The 26,845-nt window shown below is 37.3% G+C and overlaps 1 protein-coding gene across 2 annotated transcripts in view; it reads left to right on the top strand.

Moving 5' to 3' along the window:
* The window catches only part of CBLB (Cbl proto-oncogene B), a 128,211-nt gene that overhangs the window by 10,889 nt on the left and 90,477 nt on the right, over positions 1-26,845 (top strand). For both annotated transcript variants that reach the window (XM_083854364.1, XM_083854365.1), the window contains exon 3: positions 121-371. In XM_083854364.1, the coding sequence (XP_083710490.1) occupies positions 121-371 (251 nt within the window). The remainder of the gene's footprint in view (positions 1-120; positions 372-26,845) is intronic.

Raw genomic sequence — 26,845 nt, 5'->3', positions numbered from 1 at the left:
TTTAATTCTTTGGCATTGGAGGTTAAAGAAGTATGTTATATCTGATAAATTTGAAAATATCAGATTAGTTTTTGTCTCACGGATTTCTTATCTTTTACAATCTCTTGTTTTTGCTTGTAGGTAAGATTGTGCCAAAACCCAAAGCTTCAACTGAAGAACAGCCCACCTTACATACTTGACATTCTACCTGATACTTACCAACATTTGCGACTTATCCTGAGCAAATACGATGACAACCAGAAACTTGCACAACTCAGTGAGAATGAGTATTTTAAAATCTACATTGACAGTCTTATGAAAAAATCAAAACGGGCCATAAGACTCTTCAAGGAAGGAAAGGAAAGAATGTATGAAGAGCAGTCACAGGACAGGTAAGTGAAATACTTAAATATGAAGTAGATCATCTAGTCCGTCTGCATTCTTAACACTGTTGTCTGCAGCCATTGTGTTTTAACATTTTTAATTATTCAAAGAGCAGAGATATTTATTGCTTGGATTCATTGACCCTGCAGGTCAATCAGTAATTTGCTGGATTTGTTTCACTCTATGCTCTTATCTGTCACTTTGTGACCTTTAAATCCAAGTGCATTTCCTTCATGAAACATTCATTTCATTGGAATTAGTTATTCAAAGGGCTTACAGTATGTAGCTTTTCCTGTGGTAGAGAGTGACTATTAATTTGGATTTGAGCTTGACCTCCCTTCCTACCGTAGATCCTTAAACTTTGGGAGCCATGGTGGATATTGACTTAGAGTTTTCACAAGTGATGGAATGAAGCAAAACGATAGTCACACTTTTCAGACATGATGTGATTTTATGGTAAGGTAACAATAATGTTAGTTTCATGCTGTGAAACCTTTTTAGAAACCTAATGGATTCTTGATTTGCAATGGTTCAGTTTCAATAAAAGGAATTAACATCCGCTTTATCTGCACTCTTGGTGATAACTGAAAAGGTTTTTAATACTTGCTTTGATTACCTAGTATTTTAAAAAATAATATTTCAGGTAATTCTGTGCAAGATCTGCAATCTTGTTTTGGGAAGTGGGGAATACAACATTGTCGTGGCCATTAGACTTTGCCTTGTGTGGCATTACCGTAAATCTGTTCAAACAAAAGAGATGATGCTCTTTCTAAAGTCTCCTCTTTTTGAAGGAGATAGTAGGGAGTGAGATGTCAAATGAATGGAGGATTAAATTCCTGCTCTTCTGTCTGTCTGCACTTGAGCTCTGATGCAGGCATGGTGGCAGTATAATTTTACAACTGGTGAAAGTGGTTGGTAGAAACAGTGAAATGTCTACATTCTTGTAAATGTCACTGCTGTTATGTTTGAGTTTTACATATGTTCCTTCCAGATCTTTGGCAGTGATTATAGCTATTCAGTCTACTGTGGTAGTCTTTTGGGCTTGGTGGGGTGTCTGAAATTTGCTTGACATCTAAGGACTTTCTTCTTAAAGAACATCAGACTGTCCAAGTGCGAATATACTTAGGCAAAAAGACTCCAAGAGGAGCAAAATACGCTGTTTAAGGAGTTTTTAGTGATCAGTAAAGATTTTGATGAGTGCATGTGTTTTTGTGTTTGAATTTGTAAGTGTGTAAAGCACTGATTTCACTGTAGGTGCATTCTTACCAGAACTCCTGAGGGAGTTGTTCATCACTGAGCCTATGGCTACCTATGTTAGGCATCCCATTTGGTGTATGGACAGAAGTCACTGTGTTTCAAAGGAAGCATGAATTTGTTATGACAACAGAAATTTGACAGAAGTAGTTGGATTATATAAGCAGGTTCTATTTTGACTTACCTGTGTTGTATGGACCCTAATCTAGTTGTTTAATGTTAACAAAAATTAAAGCAAATTTCAGTCTCACTTTTTCAAAATACTTGCTATAAGCTCTGTACAGTCATTCTGGCAATATGTTAGTAACCCCATCTAGTTGCTAGAGTTGCTTTTTTCCAGTTACCCATTTCATTTCCTGCATTAGGGTAAAAATGGTGATAGAAGAATGTCTTTTGTGAAGCACAGAATTTTTTAAGGAGGTATAATTAGCATATTTTACTGTCTATTTGGGCCATTCTTATGAGATGGTTGGAGAGGAAGGATTTTAAACCAAATCATACTAATGAAGCATACTGAATCACTATAACTATTTCAGAAGGTGACAGCTATCTTATTTTCCTTAACTGTTGGAATTCAGAGCTTGAGAAAAGGAGCGTAATAGAAATGGTTTTCTTGTGTTCAAATTGTTAGTTGTGTTTACTCTACAAATTGCATTCTGATTCTGTGTCAGAGTGCTTAAATGAAAAAATTGTAAGCTTTACTTCATTAGATCATGACCCATGTCATTCCAAGTGAAAGTCTGTATCTTTTTGATTTCAGTGCGTCCTCTTTCATCTACTGGTGATGTTTAATCTCTATGTGTGTCCTACTTTTAAACTGAATGAAGGTGTACTTGTTTGCTGAGCCATATGACTCAGTATCTGAGCACTGCTAAGCAGTGCTTCAATATACTTGATCATGTTAATTCTTGGTAACTTAGCAAAAGAAGTTTTTAGTGTTTAGCCTCTTTGGTTCCAGATATCCTTGCATTAACCTTATTTGTGAGCATTATAATGTAATTGTAGCAGTGATCATTTAAAGATTGTATTTTTGAAGATGCTTCTAAAATGACTTTCAAATTGAAGTAGGCAATTGTAATAGAAATACTGGGAAATAGTAAATTAAAAAAAAAGGTAAGGGAAATGTTGGCACCTGGACAGTTTCTGTGGTTTTCATTCTTACTCTCTTTTGGTTTCTGGATAAAAGGGTATCATGTAAAAGAGGAATGCTTCATTCTTCATAAATTTGATTGGTATCATTTTAACCTATTAGCATTATTGACTAATCTTCATTTTTATAGTGATGGTACATTTAGGAACCAGTGCCAATATACATGTGATTTTATTTATGTGATGACACAAAAATTACTCTATTGTGAATAATTTCTCATGAATTTTAGTTTTCAGAGATCCTGTGAATGAATTTTAGTTTTCAAAGGTCTTGTGGATGAAACAAGTTAGAGAAGCAGCACTAATGCAGTGTAAGCTTTTGTGTTAGCCATTTGTACAAAATCCGACTGGTACAATATCTTGTTTCCATATCAAATGCATATGATAGCCATTTAAGAGTAGTTTGAGCTGTCATTCTGTACTCTATTGGGTAAGTCTTGCTAAGAAGGGAAAACAGGGTTTGCGAGTTTGTTTCTTGTGCTTAACTGCACCTATTTTCTGAGTATGGTGCCATCTACAAAATTATGTCCTTTTCAGTCTTCTTGCTTAATGAAGTAAGAGATAATGGGCAGTAAGTTCTGTAAACTGTACTAGATATAGGCTGCACAGAAGTCTTTCTATGAACTAAGTAATTTTACTTTTTGTCACAGATTTTACTTTTTAAAAGATTATTACTGCAAGCTTATTAGAATTACTGGGTACTCAAAACTACTCTTAAAAGACTTTCTCTGCCTTTGAGGGTTTTGGGGTTGTCTTTTCTTCTTTTTGTTGCTTTTCTTTGTGCCTTTTGCTTATTGGGAAGTAAAGCAAAGCTGGAAAGCATCATTTCTGTGAAGTCCAAACTTCCTTCCCTTTTGCTGTATTCCAGAATCAGAAATTCAGAAAAAATAAAACCTTTGTAGAATGGCAGCTTTTGAGACAAATGTGTTATCCAGGTGTAGAAATCAAGCACATAAGTTATAGTAATAAGACTATAGGAGGAATAAAGTGGCAGTGGAGAGATTACTTTTGGATTCATTCAAGGTGCTGAACATAGTCTTCACTTCTTACTAATGGAGACAAGTGGGAGGTTTCCTGTGATTTCCTGTAAATCATATCCTCAGAAGAATGTCTTGAAATGGAACTTATTCTCTGACTTTTAATACTGTTTGCCTTCTGCTGTAGGCCCTTTATATGAGGAGAGGCAGAAAAGTATTAAACGAGGGTGTATATTTATTTTTAATAATCTCTTAAAATGCTCCTTGGTTTAGCCAAAGTTGGTTGGCTGGTTGTTTTAAAGTGGTATTCCAAAAGTGGAAGATGGATATTTCTTGAGTAGTGGATGGTACTGATGAAGATGTCAAGAGGAGAAGACCTCTTGGTGGTGGTTTTGTGGTCAGTGTAGAAAGGTGTGCATGAAGGAAATGTCACAGTCAAAGAAGTCCTTCAAGGTGATTGCAAAACCACTTCTGTTTCTGTCTAGAAAGTCTTATTAAAATCTCTTGTGCATCTTGCCATTTGATATCTTGATTCAAATTACATGTTTTTGTGTTGTACAGCTTGTTTAAATGTTGGTGCAGAATTCTTATAGTCTCTTAAGTCTTCTAAGGAGGTCTTGTTTCTGCAATTCATGTGCCGTATCAAGTTCTCCTTTGCTACTGTTCATGTTGGTTACTGGGTTTATAGAGTATTCATTTCTCTTCCTTAAGTCCTTGTTGACAACTGTGATCAGTTGTGGTTCTTGGATCAAGTCCTTGAACTAGTACATTAAAGTACATAATGTTCTTTTTGACACAGAAACTTCTCACCTATTTCTCCTTAGCCTGAAAGTACAGACTTGATAAGAGATTGAAATAGTATCAGGATGGTGTCAGGTGTGCCATGTGTAATGCTGTAGCCCTTTGTGTGCTTCTGTCCTGTGGTAGGCATGAGGCAACTTACCCTGCTTCCTTGAGTTACCTCTGCTTATGTCACAACCTTGCTGTTTTATTTATGGGAATTTAGGAAATTTATAACTTAGCTAACCTCACAACTTGTTTGTGTCCCCAGGCAGAGGAGGTTTTGTTGATTGTGGGAAGGATCAGGACGAGTAAAGTTTTAGTTCAGGATGATTTTGTTTGGAGAAGTTAAGATTGTTTTGGCTGACGTTTCTTTGTTTTACAAACAAAGAGTACAGATTCAGAGAAGGATGCTAATGGCCCTTTTCATAGAGCCGGTTTTGGCTTTTGGTTGACATCACGTAGATAACTTGGTAATTGTCAAATAAGTTATGGGCTTTTTGGTATCCTGTGATTTGTTCTGTTTTCCAAGCATGTTGTGTAGGTTTTGGTCTTGAGTAAATTCTGAGCTAAGCTATACATACCATCAATCTGTTGCTTAACATGATATGTGAACCCCTAAACTTAAACTGTCTCAACACATTTTAGAGATATAATATATTGACTCTTTTACTCTAATCTTGCTGAAGCTGAGAGAAAATAATCTAGCATTTCTTTTTCCCCCTCGTATTTATTTACCTCTATTTTTAGATGATTTTTCACTAGATTTTTAGTAAAAGTTGCCTTACACTGCTTGAAAGTCTTCTGGAATGTTGGCCCATTGCTCCTGTGTGTCCCTAGAAAGAGAAGGGCACTTTCTCTTTCAGTGTCTAACATATGATAAGGTAATTGGGAATGGAACAAAGAGGCTTCTTCCAGAGAAAAGTGGGTGTATGACTGATTAGATAGGGTTGCATGGGAGGAGGAAATGCAATGAATTTTTATTTTTTTTTAAGCTTTTATGTTATGGTGAGAATTTCCACCCTATTCTCCCCTCCTGTTCCTTAGATGTGATGTAAAACCAGATGTAAACCAAACAGCTTTAATAAACCCTTTGGTGTACCTGACCCACATGAGTAGTTGAGCTTCAGTACGTATTTGGCGGAGCACAAGCTCTTTGCTATTTTTGGTTATAGTTTAAATTAAAAAAGGAATGTTACACAAACACACTTTTCAGACAAAGAGACTCTTGTTGCAGAGGGCAGGTGAGAACACATGGAGGTTACAAATGGTAGAGCAGTATTATGACAGCTTGTTCTCAGCATAAATGCAAACAGGCTGTGTGACTGCAGTTGTTGTAAGGCAGTATTTAAATTCTAGCTTGTTTTTTTTTTATCATCTTCAATGCTTGGGGGTGTGTATTGTCAAATGAGAACAAAGGAAGTATTAGTACCAGAGTTCCTTAGAGGCAACTATTTATTCAGATTGCAGAGAAAGACAAGGATTTTAAAACCACAAAAGGTCCTAATGAAAAAATAATGGCTTGTAAATTCTTTTAATTGATTTAGATCCTTGATTCATATCTAGTTGTGTAGAGGAGAGATAGGTGCACTTTGTCTTTTACTTTTTACTCTTATAAAATCAAACAGCATTTTGTATGTTAGTGAAAGGTCTCTTTCAAACATTATTTTACAAGTAATGTGTTGACGACAGTCATGTCTGAGTTGAGTTCAGCTGGTTGTAAGGGGATATATACACAGTCTGATATTTTCCTTGTTGTCTTTTGTATAATTATTTGTGCCTTATTAATGTGTGCATGATACCATTGCCCAGTTTTAAGGTGCCACACCATTTATACCCATTTTGGGCAGGTGTGGAAGCTCACAAAAAGTGCAGTTAGGGGAATCAGTCCTGTAGGCTTACCATATATTAGTTTCCTTTATCATAAAGCTAATGATAGTTCTACTGCTAGGATTATACAAAATGACTATTGCAATGTCTAAACTGATATTGTTTTCTATACGATTTCAATTTGTCTTTTTGTCTTTTGAGCATAATATAGGATGGCACAATGAACTGGGGGAAGTAGGTGGTTTTCTGACCATACAGTACTTCTGATCAGAAATGTCTGGAAATTCTCTATTGCAGTGAGGATACCAGTACCCATTTCTGGTCTGCACAGCAGCTCTGTGTCTCTCTCACATCTCTTGCCCATAATTGCCTGCAGGGTCTGTATAGGGAGCAGCTGTGATTGTGGGGGTGGACCATGGTCACCAACTATAAATAAAGCTGTGTTATTGGGTATGATAAAGCCCCAATTAGCACCTTTGGGAACTTTTTGAGGAGCAGACAGTGCTGACTCCTGAATTTAGCATGTAGAAAGGAAGGCTCCTGTAATGGAGCTGAATGCATCTTTTGTCAATCACTTTTCTATGTGCATTTGATTTTTAGAAAGTTTGGTCTCTGCTTCTCTATCTCCAGAAGTATTCTGTATTCAGTGATAAGGTATTTGTTTTAGGATGCCTTCAACATTAACTGTGATGGAAGCTGCTTGTCATGTGGGAACACAGAGAAAGATTATAGAAGAAAGGATCCATTTTTTATGAAATGTATGCCTAAACTTATAAGCACATATAATTTTATTTTTAGGCTATAAAAAGAAATGGTTTCCTTTTCCTAATCTTCTGTGGCATGGCTTTCCATTAAAAATTAGAAACATGAAAGAATAAAAGTCTGCTTTTATTCTATACAGAGAGGAAAAAAAGTTGGGAATAATCACTTTCAAGTGCTAGGCTTGCTGTTTAGTCAACAGAAGCTCTTTGAAAGTAAAGTAAAGCCAGTTTATAAAAACAAACATGCTGTAGTGGTAATCCTTTGTCCAAGGAACGCTTGATCAAAAAATCAGCCTAGAAGATGTGCTTGCTGTGTGTCAAACCTATGGTCAAGACAGTTTCACTAACCTGTGAAGAGTGAGAAATAACCTTCATCTGAAAAAGTGGCAGAATATGTTTAGATTAACACAGTTGAAGTTTTACTTCAAAACAAAAGTGACAGAATGGGATATTGATGGAAAAGCTCATGGATGGAACTACTGTATTCCATTCATTAAAATCTGGCATGCTAGGGAGTGCTTTGATAATGTCATGGAATTTCAAAAATACTTTATACTTCTTATTCTGTTCTTTGCTTCAATATTAATAAAATTAATTTACTTGAATGATACTGTAAATAAGAGTTATTATAATTATTTAGCAAGTCTTTTTATCAGTGGCTGCACATTTACAAGCTAACTTTGTCTTTACAGATTGTTCACTAATACTGTGCATGCTCTAGAATGAGGCAAGGCTTTAATATGTTTAATTCATATTGAAGGAACAAGGATTTGTGGTTAAAAATGTAGGTTTGCTGTTGTTTGCACAAAACAGTTTTGTTGCTTGCAAGATGAAGGTGTTGGCATGTTTCATTTTTTATATTGAGCAATTCCAAATGATTTAAAAGCATATTCTCTTGAGAGCCAGTTTAGGATTTGATTTGAAAGAAAATGTGATATTTACACAAAAGACTGTCCAATGAATAAAACTATTTAAAAAATCCAAATAAATGGGATGAGTAATGCATGGAAAGGATCAAGAATATACTCTGAAAAAAAGCACATCTTAACCCATAGTACAAATGATAAGTCAGTGAATTTATGTGAGGGATAAAACTTCCTGAGCAAGCAACCAGGTGACTGTCATCTGTGTCATGTTAGTAATGTAGACGACTAGAAACATTTTTAATTTTTCTGATTTGAGTGCAGCCAAGGTATTAATTATTGAAATGTTTTTATATTTGTCTCTAGCATATGACAAAACATTGAGTACTTTCCCATTTGCTCAGATTTCATGTTGGAATTGAAGAGGTATTCTATCTCCTAATGGAAGATTTTTCCCCATAATCTGTTTCATTACCGAATTTTTAATAGTGTGTGAAGTGACATACATATTGAATAGTATATTGACTTTATTGTATTTATATCCTGAAAATATCTTGGCAGATTAGAAACTAGTGAAGAAGTAATTGTTTGTTTATTTTAGTATATTTGGTCATAATAATGGTTATTTGTTCTAGTATATCTGATGTAGAGGTAGATTGAACTGAATTTCTTCCTACATGATATAAGACAATAAACTAAAGGGGAAACATAGAAGTAGCAGATGCCTAAGAAACACATTTCTGGGGTGTACAATGAAAGATTATAGTACATGGTAGCATATGGATTGAGCTAAATTTAATTTCTGTATGGGTAGGGTTGCTGTGATCTCTCTGTAGGAGGACTTTGATTTATAATTCTTGAATGGTCAGTCAGTGGAGATGTAATTTTAGTACAGTATCTGATACATTGGATAGATCCACTGGTGGCCTGGACAGCCCACCTGGTAAGCTGCCAGCTAGACTTTCACTGCTACTAGCTGATTTTTGGCAAGGTGTAACTCTACAGTGGGAGAAAAATTTTGAGGAAAAATAATTAAATTATATTTTTTTCTTCTCCTTGTTACCACTTGAGGGAGAGTTCACAAAACACATCCTTGCTTTCTCCTAAGAAAAACAGTAAAACTATGTGACTTTGAAGTTTGAAGCAACAATAAAAAATGAAATTATTCCTATCATCTGTACTAAAAATGTCAAGATTACCTTGTTTATTCCACAGTTCTCACTCAATGTTATCACTAATTATAGTTTGAGTCTTACTTTGTTTTGTCTGTTATACTGAACAGATGTGCCTTTAGGAAAAAAAATCCACAACCATATGTCATTTTAATTATTAGCCCCAGTTTTGCATGTACCTTGCGCAATGCAAATGTCTCATGGTGGGGAGGAATACTGAGTAATAAGGTATGAAAGTCTTATCAGATCCTGATTAGCTGCTATCTCTGTCTCTTGAGCTCCAATCCTAAGTGTTGCACTGTGTCTGTTTATGTTGATATGACCAATAGCGGAGAATATCAAGACTCTTGAGAAAATACTTGACATATTGCAGGGCTGGGTTAGACATGGGGTACTGATGGCAGAAAGTGAAGGATCCATGGTCTTGTTTATGAGTGAATAAAATAAGGGTCTCTTGCAAATGCTGATTAATTACGTCTGGGACCTGGTGTTCATCTCTTTTTCTAGTATCTGTGACTAACTTATGTTCTTGTTTTAGGAAAGATATTCCCCAGTTTAATGTTTCCACAAACCCCAGACCACACACTGCCACTTGGTCCCCTCCTCTTTCTCTCTGCCTCCCTCTGCAGCAGGTTGGAGAGGAGAATTGGAGGCACAAAAGGCACACATAGAACAATTTACTGGAAGCAGCATTGAGAGAAGAAAATGAGCAGGAGCAGTAACAATGTTAATAAGAAAAATTTACAAAAGGGAGAGTGCTTGACCTGACCACAGCCTTGTTCCCTCTGGCTCAGGGCCAGCATTCCCACCACTGTGGCCAGAAGGAAATCACCTGAGGTGGAATGGAATAACATTGAGGTCCTGAACATGTCCCCAGTCCCAGCTACTGCAAAAAATTACCCCTGCCCTGGCTGGAACCAGGACACACATTCAAAGAAGTGAAGCCTACATACTTAGTAGAAAATCTGTGGTCATTCCCTAGCTTGTGTAGAGGATCATTCTGTGACAAATTCTAATCTTGATTATGGTAAGAATAAAGAAACATTTTAATCATCTTAATTTTTTCTTATGTGTGTGCTGGGCCTCAATAATTTTCTGAAGGTTTTTACTAAGCTCATTATTTGTCCTGAAAAAAACCCAAACACCTTCATTGGCTCTATATCAGAAATCCTGTTACATTTTAGGAGGTGATAAGTTCATTTGTTAGTTATCCCTCTTAAAATAGGACTTTTTGGGCAATACAGTATTGTTTAAGAAATGACTGCATGTGAAAAAAATTTGCCTCCTGTTACAAGTTAAAGGGCATTAATGTAAGACAGACCAAATGCATTAGCATCTGTTTTCAGATTGTTCCAATGGAAAATGGTCCTTAGCCAACAGAATATTTTGTGAACTCATTTCAGAGTTGATTCTGAGTCATGAATGTCTGTCATGGGAAGTATGAAACGCAGGGTCAGTAATAAAACATCTTGTACCCAAGAACATTTGTTAGAACAGTGTTTAGGTTTTTTTTTTTAAAGCAGTCATTAATTGGTGAGACCTGACAGGTGTATATCCTAGAGCAGGCCTTTAATTCTAACTGCTCTCCAGTGGGAGAATGTGAAAAGACAAAGAGAAACACCTTCAGATGTTTTTCATGTTAGCAATTTCAACCATTTATGGGGCTACAGAGAATTAGTCATTGTGTAACTTGTAAGAAATTAAATTATTGTGTTACCAGATTACTTTAAGCTTTAATATCAAAATCCCTGAGCACCATTCTTATTTTTGGAGAACACTTAGTTTTGACAGAAGAAAAATAATTTCTTTAAAGTCAGAGTTGAAAGTTTCAGCAAATATGTTTGTAAGCCTTCCATCAGTACACTTAGGGTAGAGCTGTATAAGTTGCATTTAATACTCTATGAATGCCATGCATGTTAAAGGAAGATATAATGCAACAAATAGAGCCTGAAAATATTTGTTTGTTCAGATACACAGCCTGTTGTGAAAATCCTGAAGTGGAGAACCTGTATTCCAACTGTTGTTTGTCATTAAAAATGATGACAGTCTCTGTTAAGAACATCTGCTTGCCTAATGTGCCAGCAATAAAGGAGATGTCTATGTTACGTTAACTTAGCTTGGTTTTATCTCTTCATTTCTAAGTATTTGGTTTTAAAATACTAGAAAAAACCTAATATTTTTGTAATGAAATATTGTTCTAACTTTCAGCTCTGAAACACTATAGTAGGAAAAGCACATATTCAGTTGCTAGACCATCTGAGTAACGCTGAGTGGTCATAGTGAATAGGCTGTGTCTGTATTTTTTGTTCTGAGTTTGAACAGCTATGCTTTATTTCTAGTTAGGTTATTTTTTGCTGGTTGCCTGAGTCATAGTAGGTCACGTAGATATAAGTATTATGCCATTTAATTTACGGTGCAGTAGTTCCAGGTTTTTCTAGATTTAAGAGTAGTATTTACAGTTACGTGCTTTTTGGTTATAGCAGCAGAGTAATGGTGGGTGATAGGTGTGCTGATAAAGGCCTGTCTGTTCTGACTTCATAAGAATTTTTAATCCACTTCATTAGTGCATCTTACTGACAGCTCATTCCCAGTGGCTAATGCTCCAGTGGTTTTACAGCTTAATGATACATATTCTGTGCTGAAATTGGGAAAATACAGAAAATGTGGCATATATAGCCAATTTTTTTGTCTTCCTTAGAAAGCCATATGTCAGCAGGCTGAAATCCTCTTCTCCAGTATTTTTTTTTAATGGGCTTCTTTAATATGGCAGACTGGAAGACTGTATTGTACTATTTTGTTCAGATCTCTGCACATCCTTTTTTATTCCTTAATTCATAGCTGCAGCGAATACACAAAGATTAAAAGCAAAAAAAACCCCGAAATCCCCAAAGTATGTAGCATCCTGTTCATGTGTTTCCTTTTACTGTTAATCCCTATAATTAATGCCCTATGAGGAACGGGACTGTGATTACTTACAGAGCAGAGTCATGTAAGAAGGCAGTGCTGGTCTGGGGGGTGTTCAGCAGGATGGGGCAGGGCTGACCCAGGCAGTGCCCAGCAGTCCTCCAGTCTGTGCTTATGTGGCTTCATTAGCTACACCCATGTATGACTGACAGCCTTGTGATGATTGTCTGAAAGGAATCTTACCTTATGGACTTGTCTTAAGTGCCACTGAGAAAGACTTGCCGATTTTCTCTCATTTCTTCTCTTCCGTTGGGAGGAAGAAAAGAATGGGGGAGGGAAGCTGTTCTGTGAGGCTCATAGATCTTGGCAGTCACTTTGAAATAATCTCTAATTAATCCCAATGCCAGGAAGAGACGTGTTTGAACACCACATACCAGTTCTTTAGAGGCTCAAGAGGAATATGAATACAAAATGCTTTTCTGAAAGAGCAAAAGATTTATTTCTGTGTTTTCGTTTGTTTGCACTGTATGAATTTAGTGTTATTAATGCTAAACTGTCACGGATAATGTAAAAGATAAACATAATTTTTTAGAATCCCCCAATATATCTTTAAATGGACTCTGGAGACTGTTTTTTGGATATTTGTTTTAAAAATCAGTTCTTTATTTAATGATTTTTGAGAATGCAGTTTGTTACTGGAGTGGATTACTGAAAGGACTTCTGACATGCCTTCTCCAAACCTATAAGCCCAGTGCACCCAGCTGGAAAGGGTAATAGCGAGGGAAATACTCATGAAATATACTAGCTTATGTTCACTCAGTGTAAACAAAGCAACAAAAAAGACCCATTCTTAGTATCTGTTTTAACATTGTAAAAGTGTCTAGTGGCTAAATCCTTTGAACATAATTGAACAGAAGACTCTTATCTGTTACATGAGTTTGAGGCACCTGTTGGGAAAAAGAGGCATGTAAATGTACTGTTCCTTTGTTCATTTGCACTTTGTTTTCAAGTAATTTTGTACTATGCAGAAAGTGTTTCCAAGGCAGTCTTTTCTTTGGGCAGTTATTTGTTCACACTTGTTTTAAGCCTGTTAAGGAGTTCTGTTTGCCTTGTCCTCAATGTGCCTAAATAAGCTGGGAGGGAACAAGTAAACCTTAGAGTAAAATCAACTGAAATCTGTGAAGACATTTAAGTTGTGGATATTCATGGATATGTAATTTAAGATACCTGTCATACCCTTCTGTACACTGGTGGAATGCCAGTTCCACAAATGCCAGCCATTTGTTGTATTAACAGAAGGAAGAGTATTTGTCACTGGAAAAGTGGTGTATGGGTTAGAATTGCCAAGAAAAGGGAAAAAAAAGTCTCAAAGGATACTTCATGTTCTTTTTACCTTTATGTATACTTGTGTCTCTTACAGCTTTCCTGTGTGGTAACCTTTCTTGTTTGTTTCATTTTTAAAAGCTTAGCTAAGAATCTGGAGTGAAAGCGAATGGAAAGGTAGTGCTGATTTTAGTACAGCTCCCATATATTCTATTCCTGGATTATTTTCAGTTTGCTTTGTGTAACAGCAGATGGTCCATCTATTGTTTCATTATTCTTTTGGGAGTCTGACCCTCTATAGTGGGTGTGTACTTTAGTGGAAAAAGAAAAACTGAAGTAGATCTGTTTGTAGATGTAACTCACTTTATTAAACTGTTGATGACCTCTGCAATTCTATCTCTTAAGATTTCTTTATTTTATTTTTATTTGAATGCTTGATGTTGTGTGTAAATTCTGTCATCAAGGTGGTTTTTTCTGTGTTGAAGTGTCAAGAGTAGTTTAGATTCGAAAGGATTGTTTGCTGCCATAAGTGCTGTTTTGTGAAATGGCATAATTTTACCATATGCCTTGGGTTTCGTTTGAGATACTATGAATAAGCAGTGTGAGTGCTTTCAGAGAGGCATTCCTGCTGTCCCACATCAACCATGTGGGCTTTCAGCTAAGCTTCCCAGGAAGACAGCAACATATGTGTACACAATGTGTGTATTATATTGGCGCCCACTCACAGTGTTAAAGATGTGTCAGCATTTCCAGAATAGTTCCCTATTTTAAGAGCCTTGTTTTAGCCTGTATGTGAAAGTTGTCTGTGATGGAACTTTACACACAGTCTCAGCCATTGTAGTTTTCAAGTGTGGCTTTTTGTCAGGTGAATATTAGCTGAGTTAAATTAATGTATGCAAATTGAATGGAATACATCTAGAGGCATGGTGTCCTGATAGACTCTTAACTCTAAAGCAGTACCTTATCACTAAGTGTACTGAAGCTATAGTACATACCACTATTTTTGAAGAATTGTAAGAGATTTGTGGTAAAAGATGATGGCCTTGGGCTTGGGCTTGTGACTGTTGTCTAGGCTGAAGAGCAATTATGTTTTTCTAGTAATCATGTCTGAGTATAGGGTACTTCAGTTTCACCAGATTTCTTTCATCTGATTGAGGTTTCCATCATTGTAATAGTCTAGAATGAATTGGTGTCTCCCTTATTTGTCAAATCGGTCTCTTTTTATATAATGAAAAATGGGATAAGTAGTGGCATATTTGTTTTTATTTAAACTGTGTTCCCCCAAGTTACAGTGTTTTCTTGCTAGAAGCCTTTGCCTAATTAAGAAACCATCTTGTTTCGTACATGCCGCAGAGCAAACCATGGGACAGGACATGCTGACTCTATAGCGTGTGGGTGACTGTGTAGGAGCAGAGTTCAGATAGGGTGTTGAAACAGGCAGACTTCAAACATTTCAGTTTGTGTGCAGGAACAATAACTTGCTACTGTAGTTTCAAAAGCTCCATGCCGTAAACAAAATGTTGTTGTGTTATAGCTTGGGATTTACTTATGCATGATTATATTTGCTGGACAGAAATTTTATTTTAAATGAATGTGTTTTGAGCCCTCTTTAGCTGAATGCCATCTACAAGCTTCTATATAAATGGCAAATGGTTTCATTTGAGTAACAGCAGGCCAACAAGACAAGCCTGCAGTTTGAAGATAAGCAAATCAATGTTCTTCCACATTTTGAAATCCGAATTGAGAACCGACACCCCTGGAAAAAGCTCCTCTGTGCATCCCTGATAGGAAGGGTGAGTGGGTGGGACATTGCTGTAAAAACTCTTCTCTTGTGCAGCTCTACTGATCACATTGGGACATCCAGTGGTTTCTGCAGTTGTAGATTATTCTAATTATTGTTTTGCATGAAATGTATCCTGTTCATGGTTTACTTGAACCTCTTGAGAGGAACTAGATGTGCAATACATCAGGTAGTATGCATAGTGTCAGCAAGTATGCAAATTGCTGGCCTTAGTTTTTGTGCCTCCCTTAGGAAACACAAGTTAATATTGATAAAAGAATATTGAATTGTCAGAAACCTGAGATTTTCTGTTTCTGTTCTGAAACCCTGTCAGTGCACTCCCACCAGCTAGCTATAACCCCTCCCCGAACATCAAAGTTTCTTCTGGAACCTGAAACTTTGACTGCAAAGGACAATGAGCCCAGATGTTGCAAGAGCTTATCCTCTGTGAGCTGTAGAGGTTAAACCCTGAAGCAAACAGTGGTGTAACCTTTTGTCCCTTTTTGGGAGTGAGTGGAGTTTGCAGGGGAAGGAATGATCCAGGTGATGACCTAGTCTTGGATGTGAGTAGGTAGCTAGCAGGGCTCATACCACATTAATGTGTTAATGTGTTGGGTATGCAGTCCAGCTGCCCTTCTGATTAGATGAATCACTGTAGTCTGAGTTCCTTTTAATATTAGTCCAAGAGAATTGCGTGCCTATAATGAAGTCTGCAGGTCACTAAGGCATTAAATCTTGTGTAAAGATCTAATTTAGAGTGCAATAAATATGCATAGATGGTCGGCCACTACTGTGTCCTGCAGTAAATGTCTTTGGAGGATGATAGCCATAATTTGTGATTAGAAGGTCTGTGTCCTATTTTCTCCATCTGCAAAATGTGATTGTTTACTTAATTTGTTCATGCTTGTAAGTGCTTCTGTCTTTTTAGCATCAGACTGCACTGATGTTGGGTTAAATTCCTATGGCTGATGCCTAAGCCCATATTTACATGTTTCCTCTGAATGGTCCACATCAGAGACAGAGGGAACTTGCACAAACCTCAGACAAAATCAAAATTTCTTTAGGCCTTTACTTTTTAAGATACCATCTAATAATACTTGAAAGCGTTGGGTGCAAGTCTGAGTGTTTGACATATTCTGGAAGTTTGAGAGTAATTTAGATTTGGTTCTGCTTAATAAAGTATACTTGATGGCATACTAGTTTTATGTATCCTTTTGGAGTTTTTCATAAAGACCATGCACTCTCTGGGTTTAATATTACAAAATTAATTTTCATTTATAATAGCATGCTCCTTTCAAGAGTAACTAGATGGATGATAAAATGCATACCAATCATGATAACAAAAAAAAGGTGTTTGAATAGCCTTGGATTAGTCATATTTCTTATTTTGCAACTACTTTCATTTCTGTGTAAGTCCTACATACCCTGGAGCTCCCACTGTAATGGTTCTGCCTCATTTTCATAATTAGCCTTCCCTCCCCACTGCAGTGTTACTAAAATGTCCCCAGGGTTCCTTCTTCCACAAGGCTTGATTCCCCTGTGAATCTAGGATGAATGTATGGCCCCCTGGGGAGAAAAAAGAATATAGTCAGCAAATCCAGCTGTCCATGACTGCAGTGTTATAACACAGTTTTGCACTGACAGCTGAGATTTTATATACTCTTTAGCTTATAATGGAGAGAACTAAGCAGTAATAATGCTGTCCCATCAAGGACTATTCAAACAATCACATGCACTTAAATAGATACTCTTTCATCTTTGAATAATTAGAGAACATTTCTATTTTGCCAGTCCAGCAAATGTTCACCAGACCTTCACAAAAAGCTTACTTTATTCTTTTTGATGTTGTTAATATTTGAGTGGCAGTTTTATTTGTACAGTACTTTAACTCTTCAAAGTGGTATTACAAAGGGTAGTTAGATTTTTATGTTCAGAGAAATTTATTTTTAAACAACCATACTTTAGCTTTTTAACTTAGATACTTGATTACACTGAGAGTTTTGCTCTGCTTCACAATTCCATGTGTCCTGTCTAGTATAATTTATTTGAAGAAATCTGCACATGAGCCATTAGAGGATAAGTATTTGATACAGCCTGGATTTGTGCTTTCCAAATTAAATAGTGGAAACCTTTTCTCACTGTTCTGTTCCCAACGAAATATTAATAAGATTTTATCTGCAAATTAATTTGAAATTTGGTTTCCAAAGTGTGGGGCAAAGCAATGCAACAGAGATGAGGGTTAAAGAAGACCAATTTACTTCTACTTCTCATTAAGTGGATTGAATTTGATGCAGTGAGAGTAGGGGTATATTACACTGTTGCTCTTGTAACAGTCTTAAAAGGTGTTAGGTATGGCCAGAGAGGGTCAGAAGAGAAAAGCTTGCAGAGGAATAATGAAGGGAGGAGCAAGATACATGGAGTCCTTGACTGACCCATGCTTGAACCTGGTGTCTTTGTGCCCTGTGACTTTTTTGGCAAATCAGTAAGCATGACACAAATAGCATTACTCTGTTTTCTGTTATAACATTTAGTAGCCCACGATCAGTTACTTAGTTTTGTAAAAGCAAATGACCCCTCAGATTTCCTTTTCTTTGAGTCTCTTTTTATGGATGGAGGCATAGTCACTTAGAATAGTTAGTCAAATTTATTGAGTTCATGAGAAAAACACACAAAATGCACATCTTAATTTCCCCTAGCTATATATGACCTCAGTGTTTTGTTCCTGAAAATCAACATTTAGTCAGTAGCTCTCTCCAAGGAGTGCTTCAAGTGTGCAATTTAATTTGATTCCATTTGGTTTATGGTACCTACTTAATCTGGAATTTGTGGCTAAATTGAAGAATGAACTAAGTTTATGTACCTCTTTTAAGTCAAAGCTAGTTGGAGGGTTTGAGTGTTCTTTGCAGTGAAGAAAGAAGTAAGATTTATTAGACAGCTGAATGTCTATTCAAATTGAGTTTACCCACCGGTAAGTTCTAATCTGTTGTGTGCTCATTTTAACTTAAAGCGATCTAATTAAAATGCTTTGGTTTAATTTTTTCTGTCCCATACCATAAGTTTTAAAGGAAATGCTGGACAATGGCTGCTGTCCAGAAATCTTCTGAATCGTGAGACCCAAAACTGCTGATTCTGCTACTCCTGCCACCATTCCTTCCAAAAACTGCTTGTTGTTAGTAAATTTGGACGTCAGTGCACCTTCTGGTTTGCAGGATAAAATGTGCTCATTTTCAGGGCAAAGGCTGCCTCAGTAACATGTCTGAAGAATACAATGCATCACAATTTGTCAACACACAGCTTTCTTTGTGAAAGGTGGTATTATCCCAATGTGTCTGAGTTAGTGAAATTATACTCTATTTGTAATACTGACGGAGGGATCAAGTTAAGGATGAAAGAAGTTGAGCTTTTGCTTTTCTCATATGGAACTGTTTTAAATTGGAGTGCATGGGGAAATAACCCCAGCTGACTCAAAATATATAATAACAGAAGTTGCATTTTATGGTTTTTATTATATTACTTATCTCACTGTTAGAGATGCAACTGCTCTAAATTTTAATATCTGACTTAGCAAGATAGTTTTATAATATTAAGGGTTTTTTGTCAAAGAAACTCCTCCTGTTTAATTTTTGCATCATTATTTGTATAAGCTTATATGATGGGTTAGTTTATATCAAAGTTAATATATGTTTTCATGTCTATCTAAAACTTGACAAAAGATGAATGCACTTTAGGACATGTTTTTTTTTTTTTTTTAAATATTTTAAAATAATTGTTGCACTGTATTTCTGAAAGTTGATTCAGAATCATATCTAGTGATGTTCAATGTGTAAATAAAGACTTGGAAGCATTTGATTCCCACCCTCACATGCCAGTGGTTTATATAATTTACACAAAGACCGACCTGTTAGTGTTATGTGTGAAATAAGTACAAGTGGGATTTTGGTCATATTCCTGACTTTTATATGGTATTTAGTTCTTAATACGAAAGTGCTTTTAGATTTTTCTTCAGCTAGAAATTGTGGAAATTGAGATGCAGAGAGGTGTGTAAGTAATTTTCCTAGGATTATGTAGCTTGTTCAGAGGAGTGCCAGGAAGAGTGTGTCCAGCTCGTCAGGTTCTTGCTTTGATTTCTGTATTATATCATGCTAAAGATTTTTGTGTTTCCATATTTTTATTAAAAAGGGGATGATACATCAGAAGATATTTGCCTTTGTTAAACCCCTTTCCGATCTAGGGATTTGCTGTAAGGCCTTTCCTTAAGGATGATCTTTTCTGGAGAAACCAGCACATTGGAGGCAGAGTTACTAGGACAAATTTGCTTTTCATATGGATAGCTACCAAGCTGGATTAAAAACTCTTTAGACGTTGCCTGACATCAAGCATATGCACAGTGGATATAATGAATAATAGTAGAACCACATTACATAACTAAATTTCCATGAAACGTTAGATTTTTCTGGTTTTGTTTATTGAGCAAAGCAGAAGTGAACCTAATCAGTTATAACCGTTTCTTTTTAACTGCTTGGAAACAGGAGAGTGGACTTAGTTTCTGCTATAGTAACAGGAAATAAAACATTTTGGAGTTAGTTACATGTAGTACAGGTAAGATGCAGTGCAGTGGTTTTTAACAGTCTGTGAAAAAGGTGTCAAGTTGAGCAATAGGCATCAATGACTCACTCATGATTAAACCTGCATTCGTATCACCTTTCTTGTATCTAAGTATTCAGAAGTCTGTGAAGAGGAAGTAGTCTTTAAAGCTAAATCGAACAGTTTTTGTTTCCAAAGGTCACACTGAATTTTGTCTTCAGCTGTACTGAATGAAGAGATGCTGTTCTCAAAAGGATCTTGCCTTTGGAACAGAAATGGTTCTCTTGGAGCTGGTTATTGCTGCTGTGCCTGCCCGAGTGTAGGGAATGCTGCCATGTCTTATGTTGACTCTTTCCATTTTCAGTGCAGAGATGCTCCCAGCTGAACTGCAACTCTTGAGCAGATAGTGCTCCAGGACACTGCTGGGGACGCACAGAAACTTCAATTCCCACAGCTTGGAAATTGTGTCTCCTAGGAATCTTATCTCTTACTCCTTTTTGTGGTGGTGTTTATTTAGCTAGCTTTCTATAATGGACATTCAGCCTTTTTCTGAAAAGGTGATGTTGTTAGTATTCAACAGTCAACTCCTCAATTTTACTTCTTGTCAGACTTGCATTTCCAAGTGGATGTGCTGATCTTAGGATTTGCATAACTGAAGTTGGAAAGGACCTCTGGAGATCATATGGCTCAACTCCTCTGCTCAAGCAGGGCCACCTGCAGCCAATTGCCCAGGGACAGAGGGCGGAGGGGGGAGAGAATTAATTTTCTTCACAAGTTCAAGGGAAGGTCCATGTCTGTCTTTTATTTTGGTTCTTGCAAAGAGCAGTCATAGCCATGTATAAGTAACTGTCCTAAAATATCTGTTTTAATGTTGTGGCAGCTGGCATCAGATAGATTTTTTTTTTTTTTTTTTTTTTTTTTTTTTTTTTTATAATAGACTCTGGTTTCAGTTTAACACTTACTGAGTATGTATCACATAGACTCATGTGAGTGAAGTTAACAGGATGTCGTCTATTGATAACAGAGATTTCCTGTCCCTTTCTCCCCCTGCCACCTTTTTTTTCTTCCTTCTGTGGGGAGCTTGGGGGTATGGATATATCGGATGCTGGCTTTGCTGAGCTGTGATCTGCTGCATGTGTTTAATAGACACCAGCTGGATGACAGTAGCACTGAAAACAGACTCACAGAAAAGGTAAAGCTCACAGAGCCACAGAGAGGAATTTGATTTTAAAATTGACTGGAGAGGAGACCTCCCTGCACTCTTTAATTTGGGTGAGGTGACAGATGAGAGTGGAGTGATGTTGGCACAGAGGAGGAACGTAGTGTGAGAGAAGGTCCTCTGAAAAAGCTGTTCCCTGGTGATGAGGAAGTGGTTAAGGCACCCTGAGTTCTGTTCAGTCTTTAAGCTTTAAAATTTGTTGAGTTAACAAAATTCCGTTTTGGAGGGAAGAAGACAGCTTGCATGATGCAAGATTAATTGATTTTGTTTGCTAATTTATATATGTGTTTTATGTAGAAGAGTGTGTACAGTTGAACTGCAGGGAAGCAGATTGTAGATGGAGGACCAAAGCCTTACCAAAACGATGTAAATAGGTTAAAAACAATAATAAAATTTTCTTTTTTTTATTTTTCAGCCATGCAATAAGCATAGGGTGTTGGGACTGTTTAATCTAAAACTGTCTTTCAAAATAAAAGAGCACAGAGCAAGATTTTTGAGACATAGCCACATGGCTTTCTCGCCCCTAGTTTGAATAAGGAAGAACCATGGAAGCAACCTGCAGTCTAGGTGTGTTTCAGAGAGAGAGAATTGTTAGTAACATTTAGATGTATGTAAGAAAAGGTGGGTTTACAGAAAGTCTGGAGAAATCCTATGGCATTTCATGAAAGGGTATGCCTGAAGATGAGAGACTAATGCCTGCAAGTCGTTCATTGTAAGTGGCCTGTCCATGTTGAAGGTGAATGTGGCCCTTCTAAGGTTGTACCTCAAAACTCGTCAGCCATGCAGATTTTTAAGCTGCAGGGTTTAGTTATACTTAGAAGAGCAGAATATTAATTTGCTAGACTATAAATATGGCACAGCAAGAGACTGATATTTTAAAGCTCAGAATGTATTCTGATGTGTAAGACATGCTTATTTCCTTGAAGAGCTGTTAATGAACTCAGGTCTCCAATACACGTGTACTTCTACTAATTGGAAATAACTCTAAAGATATTTTTGATTAGTCCCTTGTTTTGGCTCCCAAGGGTTTAGTTTCTGAAGGGAAGTATATAAATGCAAACAAGTCATCCAAGAAAGGTGACTAAAGACTGACTACCTGAGCTGCTCAGTTATGCCTGCTGACATAAAAACAGGTTTCAATCCACTAGATTACAAATAATGAGATGGTAGCCCCAGTGACACAATTTACGTGCACAAGTTTGTTAGCAAAATGTGTATTTGTCAGTAAAAGACAGAAAGCTGGCTTTAAAATTTGACAAGCACATAGAATTTAAATTTCTGAGATACTTCTCTTCCACTCTGCATATTATTTTGTGTTTCTTTTTAATATGGCAAATATTGTAACTCCTTGGGGTTTTGGTCCTCTGCTGAATCATTTCTTCGTATTCAATACAAGGTGTTTTTAATTTCTGGCCAACATTTGGAGATAGTGCTGTTTGGGCTTAGGCAATTGCCAGATGTGTGTATAGCTAAGTTCTTTACATGCATGCACGTGATTATTGTGCTTGCCCATGGCAGGGGTTTCTGTGTGTTTAGTTGTCTGTCAGATCTACCACATTTAGAATTTGAAAGCAAAGGCATGAACTTGTCTTTGGACAAGTAATATGTGTGTAGAAGTTTTTTTATAAAGAAGAATGTATAATTTTAAATCGGGCTCCTCTTTAGGTATTTTGGGTTTGGATATTGTAAAAATTAATATAATGCTTCCAGATCACCTTAAAAGTTACTTGTAGACACCATGTGTGAAGTTTTTCTAGAACTATATAAGAATAAAACATTAGATTTCCTTCTGTTAAAAAAAGCTTGAAGAACATTAGCTTTTGAAGATTGTTAAAATCTCAAATGTAAATGTTCTGTTTATTTTATTTCCATAAAATATGTTTTCAGTCACATTGTATAACTTTTGCCAATGAAAAGCTCTATTATTTTGAATAATCAGTATTCTCAATCTGATGCTGCTGTTGAATTTAATTTTATATTCTAATCTTTAAAAATATTTATGTCTATGTTCCTTCTTGTCATAGTGTTATATTTTCTGGTTTTTACTGTAAATGTTATGTCTGTGGTATTCAAAGTAAGCTGTTCTGTAGGGTGAAATAATTTTAAATGCCCTATGATGAATCATAACTCTTCTAGCAATAGTGTGCAGTTCTAGTTTTACGCTTTTTAAACTTGGAAACTTCAGTATATGAAACTTCAATATATTGAGACTTTTCATGACTCCTTTAATGCAGCTATTTCTCTTTTGAAATTTCTTGTGGTTCAGTGAGTAGAGAATTTTATTGACACTGTGCCTCCTGGAACACTTCTTTAAAAATTCAGTGGGTCCTTTTCTGAATTTGCTTGCTGTCACAGCCATACAACTAACCACCATGATTGTTGGTAAAGCAGGCTTCTGAAAGGCCTTTCCACGTGGGCTGCAGTGAGCAGGGAAGTCTTGTGAGCAGACTGTGAGGGAATCCATGCCTTAAAACATCAGGTGAATTAAACCAGTGAGGATTGATCTGTGTGTGTCAATGCCATCCCCACTGTGGAAGCCGGGGTGCAGCCCCTGGTCCAGCACACCCAGAAAGCTGTACCTCCCTCAGGGGGTTTTGTTTGTCATCCTAACACTGTCCACAACATCTTCTCCATAGCTGCTTACCTTGGGTTCACATTTTTTGTTTTCTCTGTTTATTGCACTTCAGCCAACTGTTTGCCATTGATGTTCTGTGCTGGGAAAGGCACACAGTCAGTGTATAGAACCTGTAACAGTTGTGCCCTTCAGTGCAGAGTGAAGGCCAGCTTTCATGAAAGTGGGAAGTCTGCTCTGTAGACGCCAAAGTGGTGCCAAGCAGCGGCACAGAGCACGTCAGTTCAACGTTGTCTACTGCCAGAGACCTCAAAGAATGACTGTCCTCCTGCCTTTGCTGAAAATAGCAGGCAGGTTTATACCTCACTGTAACAGCTGTTCGTCTCTATGTATAGTGCCAGTAAAAAGAAATATTTGTCATGGTCTGCTTCCTCCCTGTGAGATGTTTGGATGAATTCTGCTAGCACAGCAGTCTGAACTACGTTTCTAATACCAGTGATTAAATCTTGCCTTGACAGGGGCAGCCCCTTATTGAGCTGTTACTGACTATGTGCTGAGCAGGAGCCTGTCCACAGATCCAAACTTCCTCTCCCCGTGCCGACCTGCAAGACAAAAGTCAATGGACTGCAGTGTGTGGGAAGGAATTCAGGGTGCTATTGCATTACAGAAGTCTTACATAGGGAGGAATTTTGTAGGCTTCTGTTTTAAAAGAGATATTTAAGCTTAAATTTGTGAAACTTTGTAGGACTTGCGTTTTTTTTTACCCATGACAAACGTAGGATGAAACTTTGTAAGCTGTGAAAGTTTAACCTTATGCTCTCCTTTTCACTTCTAGACCAGCTCTCTTATGTCTGTTAAGCTGATAAGTTTTTCTCTGTGTCTATAAGGAAATGTTACTGGAACTCTGTGACTGTATCCCGAGTACAGCTCAGTCAGGATATTTGTGTCCTTGCTTGACTAGCATATTGTTTTGAGCATCAGGCATGCAAATAACCAGCTGAGTCTTTGTGAACACTGTTATTTTCTTCCAAAAGGGATGCTTTTATTTTGTTTCGAAGTTAAGGATGTACTTTGCTAAACCTGATGTTTAGAGCAAGTAACATTTTCTGAAAATTGAGACAACCCATCATATGACATGTACTGATGAAGATTGAGCACTTAATTTGAGAGTACTCAGGCATGAGTTTGTTTATAATAGTAAATAGCAATCAAAGTGAACTGAGGCTATTTGGTATAATTAATTTTCCATATATAAATATTGTTTAAAGTTTCCTACATGGTCTTACTTTGCTCTGGTATTCTTCTATACTGTTACCCCGTTACCAAATTTTTAATATAAATGAATATGTATATTTTGAAACTTCTGTGTCTTTCACATACTGACCTGGGTTCAGGATCAACTAAAACACCAATAGATATTTGCACCTTATTAAATTAAATGAGACATAAACTTCTTGGTATTGCATCAGCTTTCTTCTTAGATTACTGTCACAGTGTGATACTACTGATCATGCATTCATTCCTGGAATTAATGAGTCATGTGATTTCCTTACATAAATATTTATGTTGAATTGAGTCTGTAAAATGAAAAAAAAAGGATCACAGAGTTGCAGAATGGTTGAGGTTGTAAGGGACCTCTGGAGGTCATCTGTTCCAACACCCTGCTCAAGAAGGGGCACTTAGAGCCAGCTGCCCACGACCATGTCCAGGTGGCTTTTGTCTGTTTCCAGGGGTGGACACCCTGCCACCTCCCTGGGCAACCTGTGACAGTGCTTGGTTACCCTCACAGGAAAAAATGTATTTCCTGATGTTGAGAGAGAGCCTCCTGTGTTTCAATCTGTATCAGTTTGAGCTCATATCTCTCCTTGCACCCTTTGTTTAGGTATTTTTACACATTGATGGGATTTCACCTGAGCCTTGTCTTCTCCAGTCTAAATGATCTTGACTGTCTCATTACTCCAGTCCCTCAATCTTCATGGCCCCTTGCTGAACTTTGTGCAGTAGCTCTGTGTCTCTCCCTTGCAGTGGAGAGCCCAGAACTGGATGTGGTGCTCCAGGTGTGGGCTCACACATGCTGAGTAGAGAGGAAGGGTCACTGGATGGTAGCTCTCCTCCTGATGGAAGACAGCATGGCAGGAGCCCTCTTGGCTGCAAGGGCGTGTTCCTGGCTGGTGTTCAGCTCGGTGTCCAGCAGGAATTCACATCCTTTACTGAAAGCTGCCTTCCAGCTGCAGGGCCCCCACATGTACTGATGCTGCATGGGGTGGTGTCTCCTCAGGTGCAGGGCTTGGCATTTCTCCTGTTGAATTGCCTGAGGTTCCTGACAGCCCATTTTCCAGGTCCTCTGGGTAGAAGCACAACCCTCTGGTGTATTGCCCGCGTCTGCTGGCTTTTGTGTTGTCTGCAGACTTGTGTCTTTATTTGAAAGCCTGTAGGCCTTCCTGGTCTGGTTGATACAGAGCCTGACAAACAAAGACCTCAGTTTTGTTTGGGGCTTCTCCGTGCTAAATTAACAGAATTAATAATGTCTTCATAAGACAGAAGCAATGATAAGCACACAAATTGACGTTCAGTGCAATCTACTTCTAATGATTGTGCTAGTGATGGGAACTGCCCAGCAGAAGAAATTCTTTTTGCAGAAACAGGCTAATGAAGTAAAACTTGTGGTAATATAGAAACAGAAGTTGAATTGCAAAATAGTCTGAGATACTTACCAAAGTATTTCCACTTTGTTCAGGGAAACTTTTGGCCAGCAGATAAGGTATTTTTTTTTTTTTTTTTTTTTGTGCTGGGGTTCTTTGGGAGCACTCTTTTGCTGTTCTGTCCCTACTGAGTTATTTCATGATGGGTGATTTTTTTTTTAAAGCATTTGATTTTGATTTAGCTTTCTAGACCGAATTATTGTCATATAAATCTTCTAAGAAACATTTGTATTTGTGATAGAGAACTACAGCTACTTGCAGTTTCTGTAAATTTTTCTGACTAGTCAAACAAAAACATCACTCAATTAAAATGAGAATTGTTTTTAAACAATCAGGAAGGGATTTTTCACTCAGGGGGTGGCTGGGGAATGGGCTCCCTGGGGAAGTCCACAGCACCAGCCTGGCAGAGTTCAGGAAGCATTTGGACAACGCTCTCAGGCCCAGGGTGTGACTCTTGGAGTGTCCTGTGCAGGACCAGGAGTTGGCCTTGATGACCCTGATGGGTCCCTCCCATCTCAGCATTTTCTATGATTCTGTATGATAAACTAAAGGTGTACTGTTATGTGAGGAATCAGAGTTACATCCATGACTTGAAGCACATGCACTAAACAG

The sequence above is a fragment of the Zosterops lateralis genome (genome assembly GCF_965231275.1).
Source record: "Zosterops lateralis genome assembly, chromosome: 2".
Lineage (NCBI taxonomy): Eukaryota > Metazoa > Chordata > Aves > Passeriformes > Zosteropidae > Zosterops > Zosterops lateralis.
Note: the sequence above shows the minus strand (reverse complement) of the source record. Positions and strands in the feature narration are given on the sequence as shown.